General features: G+C 41.1%; 1 protein-coding gene across 12 annotated transcripts in view; it reads left to right on the top strand.

The window, feature by feature from the left end:
- The window catches only part of Cfap54 (cilia and flagella associated protein 54), a 267711-nt gene that overhangs the window by 183713 nt on the left and 72343 nt on the right, over window positions 1-11655 (top strand). For 11 of the 12 annotated variants that reach the window (XR_781214.3, XM_033763843.1, XM_010629151.2 and 8 more), the window contains one exon: window positions 9228-9383. Coding sequence is in view for 10 of the 12 variants with exons in the window: in XM_033763843.1 (XP_033619734.1) it covers window positions 9228-9383 (156 nt within the window). In the remaining 2 variants the exon portion in view is untranslated. Of the gene's footprint in view, window positions 1-3157; window positions 3267-9227; window positions 9384-11655 lie in introns of those variants that run through there. The other variant, XR_781213.1, reaches the window with a different exon arrangement.

The following is an 11655-nucleotide window of genomic DNA, read 5'->3' on the forward strand; positions in this document are numbered from 1 at the left end:
AAAATGAGAATCAAGACTTGCCATGTAAAGGTACATGATCCCAACAATGAACGTAACTGTACTGTATCCCTAAATGTACCAATAAACTCAATAAAAAAAAAAATTTGTGACAAATTGGTAAAGAAAATTTTGAAGAGAAATATGTAGATATGCATTACATTTTTTAGTTATAATTGATGCTGTTAAATACTTACATCTTTAAAAATACTTCATGTCCAGAAACAAAAAAAAGTTATAAAAAAAATGTATTAACATTTAATGTATTAAATGTTAATTCATTTTTCCAAACTCTGATAACTTATTTATAAAGTTTCAAGAAATAAACTTGGATCTAACAAGTGTGGTACTAATCAAATGTCTTACAGTCACAGCATCTATGTTCCTTTGTTGTGCACACTAGCTAGCATTATTATTAGATTTGCTGATGATAGTATTTTAAGTACCGGGTAGTCTGCAGGTAGGGAAAAGGCTGTAGAAGCCTCACTGCTCCTCGCATGCTGGCCCCATAGGGCGACCTCTCTAACCAGCCTGGGTCGTAGCTCCAGCTTCCTCTTCCCAGAGAACGACCTCTTGGCTCCCAGATCCTGTCTTCTCCCTAGGGATCCTGCTACAGCACTTTTACCTTCCCTTGCATATCCTCCATCCTCTTTACTCAGTGTGTCCTTTTCCATGTTCCTTTTATTTTTTACTTTATTTTTATATTATAAAAAGTTTATTAATACATGTTTGCTGTACATAATGATTACATACATCATGGGAAGTTGGTTCATGTGCATAACACATACCAACTTTTTTCCATCCTTTTCCATCCAAAACTAAACAAACTCAAAAGTATCCTAAACCACCACCTTTTCTCCTGTCTTAGCTACTTTCTGTGTCACTGCCACAAAATACCTGACACTCAAAGTTAAAGGAGGAAAGGTTTATTGTAGTTCACAGCTTGTAGAAGTTTTAGCCCATAGTCAGCTGCCTCCAAGGCAGGAGGCATGGCAGAGCAGAAACAATCATGGTGTGGCAGGCAGAAGATGGCAAGCAGTAAGCAGCAGCACCCTGCCTTCTTTTTATTTTTGTGGTACTGCGGATCGAACTCAGGACTTTGCACTTGTGAGGCAGGTGCAGTGCCACCTCATATCTTTCCTTTTTATTCTGTTTGTAGTTTAATAGTTGATGCCACCCATACCCAGGGTAGGGTTTCCCATTACCCACACCCAGAGCAGTGTTAGCCAGTCAGTGGACTACTCCAGTTACCACACATCCTTAATCCATATCCACACAACCTAGATCCAGCCACCCCTGAAAAGCCCACCTATGAGCACATGAGGCTTTGGGAGAAAATCTAGATAGAAGCCATAACACCTCCCAACACCCTCTATCCACAAGCTTTTCAAGATTGGACTCTGTTCCTTCCCTCCCTGACTTCAACTCCCATTTGTTCCTGTCCCACTCCATTCTTGATTTGAACCAGAGAAACCACTCTCAATGTTTCACTACTAAGGAGTTAGTTAAAATCCAAGGTACAGTTTTCTGAACTTGCCTATATGAACCCCTGACCCCATGTAACATCTGATATTGCTGACATCAGTTACAGTTTTTGGAAACTATTCTCTGACACTGCATTCTCCCTGGTTTACTCCTCCCTTTCTGGTCTCTTAATTACTTTTGTGTGTTCTATTTCCATACTTTGTCCCTTAAGTAAACACTTCCAGTTTATTTGGCTTAAAGGCTGCTTATGATGTGGTCCGGGCCTGCGTGTCACCCTGTCCCTCAAACCTCCAGTCACACCGAGTCACTGTCGGTACATACTAACCTCTGCACTTCTGTTTTCCCAGCTGGAACCTCAGAAACTGCACACCCACTCTGTCCTTCCCTTGCCTTTCCTACCCCCACACACACAGACACACTTCCTTTAAGTCTCTTTATGCTTCACCTTAGTTAAACTCATATTTTCTGGCAAGTTTTTCCTGACCATCAAGACTGAGTTAGATGCCTTACTTCTTTGCTAGCTGATTATTCTTATTGTAACATTCATGAGACTCCTTGTTAGGAACGCTTTGCTTGATTGAAACCTCCATTAAAATGTAGCCAAATTTGTTTTTCCCATGTGATATCCTAGGTACCTAGCACAGCACCTGAAATCAATCGATCAGTCAGCCAATAGTGATGATTTCATACTTCATCCACTAGAGTGTTATGCAACCACTAATAATTATATTGCAGAACAATTTCTATACTACATTGCAAAAATGTCCCAAACACAAAAAATGTGAAATATTCATTATGTATCAGGATGCCACAGGAAAACAAAGACAAATATTTATACCAGTGTTCAGCGCCACTTCCTGGCTAGTATTCTTATGGATGATGGTTATTTTTTTCTTTTCACTTCTCTCTTTTTCAGTCTTCCAAAATGAACACACATGATTTTTGTAACAAAAACGTTTGTTCAGGAACTGTTTTTTAGTCAAGGTACACGCCTAATACTTATTAAATATTTAACATTGAGTAACACTTTGGGCACATAGTAAAATTGTTGACCCCTTTCGGATATTTCAAGGAAGATGAGGTAGTGGATGGTACTGTGGAAAGAAGACTGATGCACAGGTTATCAGAACCAGGAAGTGCAGGGTGGGGAGTGCTGAGCAGGCTGGTTGGATGGAGGTTTGGAATCTGGAGGGCGTGGCTTGAATCTTGGCATTACTGCCACTTGGTTGTCTGATCTTGGAAGTCATTTAGCTCTTAGACTCCTGGGCCTTTCCTGCAAAATGGGGATAGGGCTGTGTACCTTGTGAATTTGTAGTAATTAAATGATATAAAGTATTTATTACAGTGCCTGGTACATAGAAAATATGCAGTAAATGGCAGGTTACTTTTGTTATACTTCCTTATATCTTGCTTTATCTTTGCTACTTAATTTACTTTGTCATTTTGGTGAAGTTGTTTTCATCATCACCTTTTTTTCTATCATTACTTTAGACATCTTTTGTACTTTTTCTTTCTCAGACCTCAGAATCATTTTTTAAAAATGATTCCATTAAGTTTATTGGTACATTTTAGGTATTCATTCTGATCACATTCATCATTGGGAATCTGTACTGTACATGATTTATCTAGGTTCTTGTTTTCTCCCCATTTCCCTTCTTTCCTCTCTCTCCTCCAGATCTCACAATCAAACACAAGATCCTCAGAGCTCTGTGGTAGCCGGACCCAGCTGCTTCCTGTCACCACCACACTCTCACCTGCCCCCCTTCCAGGCTGTCCCTGATGGGGTGAGCTCTTTACATCTATGTTACATTTCTAGTTTAATCTCCTCTTCTAGAGGAGACCTCTAAAACGTTTCTTTCTATTCTTTCCAACTCTTAAATTTCACTGGGATAGTTCAGTACTTTTTGGTGCAAAATATTTTTATTTTTCCTTTAAAGTATTTTAAACAAATTCATTTTAGAGTTCTGCTCTGAAATTTACAGTATCTAATCGCAGTCATTCTGCCATGGGGCGAGGGTACAGTTTTCCTCTTCCTCTTCCTTTTCATTCATCTTCCTCAACTTTCAGTCTCTGTCTTGAAGGTTGTTGATTGAATATTTTTTTCTCATGTATTCCTCAGATGGGGCACTCAGCTGTTATTCCAAATACTTGTTCTCCACACTCTGTAGGTGAGAGTGATGTGCCATCTCAGCTCAATATCAGAATCTTGGGGACTGGCTTCCCCTCAGGATTCAATACATGCTATTCTGTCATTTCTGTCTGAATGTTGCACATGGGATCTACAGCGTTGATCTAACTTTTGTCTTTTTGGTGAGAAATTTGTTCTTATCATCTGGAAACTTGTAAGATCTCTCTCTCTCTCTCTCTCTCTCTCTCTCTCTCTCTCTTTCTCTCTCTCTCTCATTGAGAAATGTTACAGCATATCTCTAGATTCAGGCTCTACATTCAGGCCTTATCTTCCTATGTCTAGAACTCAGGGAGCCCTTTCAATCTGCAAACAAATCTCTTTCTACTGCTGGGAAAATTCCTTTTTCCTCAGTTGTCCCCTAGTCACTTTCTGTCTTCTTTATTCTTCTTCAGATTCTACTATAGCTGGAGTCAACCTGCCTAGGTTAAAATCCCAAGCATGTGACTTACTTTGTGTCTTAGTTAATGGGGATATTTTAGTCTGTTTGAGCTGCTGTAACAAAATACCCTAGACTGGGAAATTCATAAATAATAGAAGTTCACTGCTAACAGATCTGGAGGCTGGAAAGTCCAAGATGAAGCTTTAGTATGTGGCGAGGGCTTTCTCTACTTCTTAGGTGCTGCATTTTGTATGTTTTACATAGTGGAAGGGGTGAGCATTCTCCCTTGAGCCTCTTACTTAAGGACACTAATCCCATTCATGAGAGCTGCACTTTAATTCCTATCAAAGTTCCCACCTCTTAATTCCATCATCATGGACATCATTTTTCAACATATAAATTGGGAAGTGAGAGGGCACAGATATTCAGACATGGCAGAGATAATAATGGCACTTACCTCATAGAATTATCCAGAAGATTAAAAGAGTAAAAGGCCTAGCTCAATGCTTGGACTGCCATAAGCATTGACTATTATTTATGTGTCAGTTTGGGTCTGACTTCTAAGTCTGTTATTTTTTCCCTTAAAATTTCCATTTGTGTATATCATTGATGATATAAGCTACCTTCTATTCTTGATCTTTCTGATCATTATTTCAGATTTCAGAATTGACTGTGTTCTCCAAAATCCTCTGTTAACTTTGTATCTCCATTATTGTTTATACTAGATGTCCCCCCAAAGCCTCATGTGCTCAAAAGTGATTGCACCACATGGAGTCTATAGCCAGTGTGATGTTAGGAGAGGAGACCTGGTCAGAACAAGCAGGTCAGTGGGGTCGAGCCCCAGGAAGGTGTCTCTCCCTTCCCAGATCCCTCCTGCTCTCTGCTTCTTGGCTGCCGTGACCTGAGTAGCTCTCCTCTGCTGTGCTCTTTTGATGTGTTGTTTCTTCTTTGGAGGTAGCCAACGATGGATTGAAATGTGAGCCAAAATAAAACTCTCCTCCTTTAAGGTGCAGTTGTTGGGTTTTGTGTCTTAGCGATAAGGAAAGTGATTAAGGCAGTCTCTAGAAATACTCTGCTTTTTGTTTTTCTTTTTACATCAAGTTGTCATCAGATCCTCCATCAGTGCGTCCTTCCTTTTACAGGCCGCTAGCTGTTCTGTGCTAGGCTGTTCCCTTTCTCTGTTTACTGTGGTTCAAGTGCAGCTTTTGGATTAACTTCAGCTTGGCAATGCAGCAAATGGTCCAAAGAGCTGGTTCTGCCTCTTTCGGTCGACTTTGTACCAGCCTTCAGGAGTTGCATTCCCTTTTGAGGCACCAAAGGAAATAACAAAGGCTCCATACTTTAGCTCATTAGTCAAGGAGACCCTGGCCATTGTCAGTTGGCCTCCCTGCTCCTGGGAAAACCAAGAGGCAGGCAGCCAGAGCTTCCCTTCTCTGAGTCTCACAGGTATCATTTCAGACTCTCCCCAGGACACTGGCTCTGATCTGGGACCTGAGGCTTCCTACATCTGTCAGTCTCATGTCCAGCTAGAGTGCAGAAAGGGTGGCACAGCTGTGCTCTCACCCATTGCCTTCTAGGACCCTTCTGCCTCCTGTACCACCAGCTGTTCGGCCAGAGAGACATCATGGTGGGGTTGGATTGTGAAAAGAAGGGCAGCAAGGATACACTGATGCTATCATCTGTCCTGTGTCTTCCCCTTATCTCCTTTCTGCTGCCCTCTTTCATTATTAATACAGATCATTGTTATTACATGAATTTCTTAGTCACTATCTTATTGCTGAGACACAATCCAGCACCATAGTTTAAAGGAGGAAAATTTTATTTTGGCTCACGGTTTGTATGTTTTCAGTCCATAGTCAGCTGGCTCCAAGCCAGGACAGAAGGGCAGAAGACATTGCAGAGGAGAATTGCTCATGACATGGCAGGCAGGAAGCAGAGAGAGGTCAAGGGAGGAGAAGGGGAAAGGACCCTTGTAGGCCACGCCCCAGTGTCCCATCTCCTCCAACCGGGCTTTGCTTCCCAACATCACATTCAGGTACTGACTTACCACGGACTAGCCCAGTAGTGAGTATCACCCCTCACGATCCAGTCACCTCCCCAAAGCCCCACCTCTGAGCATGTGAGGCTTTGGGGGATAGCTAGATAAATACCATGACTACAGTCATCATTATCAGACAGGAATTTCATTATCTCCTCGCTGTTGTTAGGTTTCCTCATTTATGGCATTAGCTCAAATTCCACCTCACTCATCAGAGCTACTTTTTCTGTATTTTCAGTCTGCAGTTTCTAACATTATCAGGATGTTTGATTTTCCACGAGCTTAAAGTACAGATTGTGTAATGTATTCTCTGCTTCTCTGACTTACTAATCTTGAAGATGTGTCACCACTCAATGACAATACTGTTGCTGTTTTTTAGACTCATTTGAAGCTGAACAGCTTGCTTTCTGGTATATTATATTAAATACAGAGTTTAAAAACAAAACCCAAAGCAGCTTTTCTGTCAAAACAATGTTAGTTTCACAACTTCGTTTTCACAGAATTGATGTTTACTGGCGAAGGGAACATTTCAATATTATGAAGCACAAACTCATTTGTGACTTGCATGCTTGACAGTTTTTCTCTATAGTATAGATTGCATCACAAAAATAGAGCTGCTTAAATTTTTTTCTTTGCAAAAATCTTTACTTGAAAAATCTTCTGGCACGTTGATATTATTTTTATAAAATATAAATGAGTACCGTGGTTATTTATTTGTCCACTAATCACCTTACCTTGGGCTACCCTTTTCAGATGGAAAGGTAAATCACTGCTTGTAAATAGAGGTCAAGAAATTTCCGACATTCTTTCAGTAGCAAACATCTGTTGAAGATCACTTATGTGTAAAAATGATACTAGGGACTGGGAATATAATTGGGAGCTGTTTTCCATCTCTGCCATCAAATCTAGTTGGAGCCTATCATCCAGTTGGTAAAGAGAGAGAAAATAATAATTTCTGCAACATTTCCGATTTTAACAAAAGTCTAGAAGACAATGCAAATATTACTGTAATATATTGGTACTATATTATACAGCAGTGAAATGTATCATATGTGCCTATAATGTACGGCAGTAACATGAAGGTATTTGATACTTTTGTCGTCCATCAATAACAGCTATTGAAACAGTATGTGGAAGCTTTAAAAATGGGAAATACATTGAAAGAGGAAGATGTATTGGACAAATGGTAATAGTGTATCTTTTATTTCCCTTCTTGCCTGGGAGCTGATCACAGTTGATAGTCGTTGGGGTTAAGTGTGTGCACTCTCGAGAGAGAGCGCTCATTTATTTCTCCTGAACAAGTCATCGAACTTCCCTGTGTGTGTTTCCTCTGTCGCACAGTGGTTCGGTAGCTGTGTCACCAGCTTGTTGTGGGATTAGGTGAAGGGAGAGTGAAATGCGTGATGGCAGAGGGGCAGGGCCTTACGGGTGTTAGCTACTCTGCCTGCTCCGTGGTTGGCCTCCGCACTCTCCTGGGGGTCTCTGGGAGCAGGAACTCGGCTTCTTCAGCTGAGTATCCTCAGGAGTGCGCTACGCTACCATCCTACCTGGTTTGGAGTAACTTCTCCCTGCTGGAGGCAGAGAAGGGTGGGGGAAGGACAGGGAGAGGGAAAGAAAGACTAACGTTTCTCCACATCCTGCCATCCATATGGCACATTGCTGAACTAAAGATTTATAAACAGCGTTGTTTTTTAACCCTTTGTTGGGTATGGTATGGAAACTGAAAAATTCCAGAACCAAAAGACCCCAGGTATCTTCTAGTTCTCCTGTCTCACTCTTCAGAGGAAGACACTCACGACTGAGGCTCATCTACAGAATTATTCGAGGCATCAAATGGCACAGTAGGGCTGATGACTGGCAAGAACCCAGTATTTCAGCTGCAACCAAACATCTCTCTTCTGGATCCTACACTGCCTTTCTTTCTTGTATGGAACCAACTATCTAAGCAGTGTAATATTCTCCTGTTTTCTTCTACTCCTTACCCCAGCTTTCTCTCCCTCTCTCTGTCTCTCTCCCTCTCTCTCTCTCTCTCTCTCCCTCAAGTTACCAGTGATGAGGTAGTCATCGGGTGTCAGCCTGAACAAGGTGTTCTGGGGACGCTTTCCCTGACCTTCCCCAGATATGGACCAGTGGTGTTGTCTGCTGCCGTCACCGCACTCTGTATTTTCCTTGCCACATACCCAGCCACGCACTGTTCTGATTGCCTGTCTGGCTGTTCTTCTCTATTAATCACTAGGCTCCCTGACCCTGCTCTTAAGGGGCTGTGCAACATTGTAGTTTAGGGGGTGGGTGTGGACCGGACTGATTGGGTTGAAATAATGGCCCTGCTGTTTGCGTGTGACTTGGAGAACTTACTTCAAGTTACTCTCAGAGCCACTGTGTATCTCCTGTCAAGCGAACACAGTACTGGTACCCACAACGTCGTAAGCATCACATGAGTAAGGCATGTTAAGGACACGAGATGCTTCCCGACATGAAGGAAGTATGTAATAAATCTTAGCTTTCATTATTCTCCATTCTCATTTTCATCCCATGCCTAAGCATGTAGAAAATATTTGTTGAATGAATGTACACCTGCCTTTGAAGCAGGTAGATTAAGAAAAGTGCTTTCTCCCATCCAACAGTCTTTCCTTTCATTAGATGATGCTAAGCTGATATAAGCAGTATCGCCTGCAGCCCTAGTCCATGATAGGTTTACTGTCAGGTTGGGGTGGGAAGGAAATACATGGCAAACAACCACTGTAGTATGTACTAGAGTAAAAACTAATGTACATTAATATATGTGAATTGTATTGAAAGTAACAAATATTCCACATGTTTCCTACTAATAACCCCATCGTAGGAATGTGGAAGTTGTTTTGATGAGTGTCAGGAAATTTTAGAGCTGAAAGAGACTTGGGAGTTTACCTCTCAGCTTAGAAATAGGTTGGAAATTTACCAAAAATAGAGTTATTATTGTAGTTCACTGAAATATGGATGATTGCGTTTCTTTAAAACCTTTTTTACGGTGCTTAAAACTGTGAGGACCATCAGGGTTCTTAATAGATACCGGTACGATGAGAGAAGTCTGGTGACTTGCAAGCTTGCTTTGACCATTGTTTATTTTACTGTTTTGCTTCCACCCAACTGTGCTCCTTTAGGACATACTCTGGCCAAGCAAGCATATCACAGCAATAAGAGAAAGGACTCCTCGAAGTGGGTTCCTGCTCTTCATCTTTTTGAGGTGGCCTTGAGGCTCTGTAAGACAACGGTTGTAGAGGAGAGGGAGGTGGAGGCTGAAATCCTTTTTCAGAAAGGTAAGAGATACTTGGAGTCAGAACTGTGAAAATATTTCTAGCCCCACCCCCATCAACAGTGATCTTCTTGACTAAAAAATACAGATGCTCCAGAGGGTTTAGTCATGACAAAACACATTGATGCCTCTGTCAAAGTGTTTTGGACAAAAGAACACTGCTTATTTAAGTTTATATCAAGAAAGAAAAAGGCATTACAAAGTGTTTTTTTTTAAATTATAGCTGACCCTCCTTATGCAGTTTGAAATTTGATTTAAAAACATTAGCAGCAGCCACTGGGCTATACATAATATTACCTAAATGCTTCTTAGAAGGTATTTTTTTCTGCATTATTTCAGTACCCAGCTAAACATTTTGATTAATTTCTTTAACTGAGAGATACATATCTATTGAAATTAAATAGCTACAGCATAAGTACACTTACAGTGTATGTACATTATATAACACAGGCAAGTAGTGAGGGGCATTTTAGCCACAAGGAAAATAAAGGATGCTAACGCTATCCTTCACTGGGCGTCTGTTAGATGCTAGGCGCTGTAATTCTTACCACAATTCTCTAAGGCAGCAGTGAGTAGGCTTGGTTGACAAATGAGGAAAACAAGGTGGAATCTGGTTAAGTAACTCTCCAAAAGTATATGTGACGCAGTGCTGGCCAGCTGTGTCCTTACATCACACAACTGCTTGAACACCATGAGTAAGCAGAATTTCTCTTCCCTTTCTTTTTCACCATAGAGGTAGTCACTCGGAAGGAGAGAAACCGCTAGAAGGGCAGACCATTTCCACTCTCATTGAGGGTTCTCACACGTTTGCTGACTTCCTAGAATTTGTTCCATTAAGTTATGATTGCTTAATTTTCTTTTTTTTGTTGGGGGGAACTGGGGATTGAACTCGAGTCCTTGCGCTTGCAAGGCAGGCCACTGAACCGCTGAGCTAAATCCCCGGCCCTAATTTTATTTTTGATTGACAAATACTAATTATATGTAAGTTTGGGGTGCAATGTGACGTTTTCATATATTTATATGTTGTGGGAGAATTAAATCGAGCTACCTAATGTATCCATCACATCAATGCTTACTTTTTTTGTGGTGAGAGCATTTAAAGTCTACTTTCTTCGCAATTTTCAAATATGCAATGCATTATTAGTGATTATAGTCATCATGCTTTACGGTAGTTCTCTAGGACTTGCTCAGCTCCGCTAACTTCAACTTTGACCAACATTTCCCCATCCCCTGGCAACCACCCTTTCTACTCTCTGCTTCTATGAGTTCACCATTCTTAGATTGCACAGATAAGTGAGATCATTGTGTTTGTCTCTTTGTGCCTGGCTTCTTACCTTTTGCAAAATGCCCTGGGTTTGTTAATGTGGTTGCAAATAACAGGATATATGTTGTCATTAATCCTCCTCAGAATGCTCCCCTTTGCTTCAGAAACACTTATCCCATCAGTTTTTCCACTTTCTGAAAAAGTTCTGGAAGTCCTCTTCTATGAGTGTCTCTATGAGGTGTGTTAAAAAACAAAATACAGTGAACGCTGTTGCCAGGTGCCATCCAGTGGAAACCCAGGCTGCTGAAAACAGTGGATCTGGTGCTATGCAACTTTGTCACTCCCCCAAAGTCAAATTGACCATGCAAGGTAAACAGTTTGAATGCCTTCCCGACATTTCAGCCAAAATAATGCAACTGAAGACACTGGAAAGTGTGTTCAAAGTGAGGGGAAGCATTTTGAGGCGGGTTAATGGCAATATATCTTTTACTGTAATACATTTTAAAAATTTAAACACATACCGTGTTTCCCCATCACACAGCAAACACTTTCACACACACTCCACTTTTTCTTTATCCATTCATCCACCGGTGAGCATTCAGGTTTATTCGGTGTCCTAGCTGTTGTGGATAATGCTGCATTGAACATAGAAAGGTAGATATGTCCTATGATATCTGTGAAATGGACAGGAGAACAGGAAAATGGATGCAGAGAAAGGAAATGAGAGATGAAGGAAGGAGGACACAAAGGAAATGGAGAGAAAATGAAGTAGTCAAACCAGTTGTTTTGCAGAAGCCAAAGGTGTCTTGGCCCAGTGGTTCTAACTGAAGGCAGGGAAGCCTGAAACTCCTGGTCAAGGAAGCAGTAGATCTCTCCCCACTGGTTTTTCTCTCAGCAGGAAACAGACAGGGCCAGGAATTTAGCTCAGTGGTTCTGCCACCTGCCTTGCAAGTGCAAGGTCCAGAGTTCGATACTGGGTTAAAAAAAAAAAAAAAAAAAGAAAAAGAAAGAA

This window comes from Fukomys damarensis, unplaced genomic scaffold (assembly GCF_012274545.1).
Source record: "Fukomys damarensis isolate Sample0158 unplaced genomic scaffold, DMR_v1.0_HiC HiC_scaffold_15, whole genome shotgun sequence".
NCBI classification, from domain to species: Eukaryota; Metazoa; Chordata; class Mammalia; order Rodentia; family Bathyergidae; genus Fukomys; species Fukomys damarensis.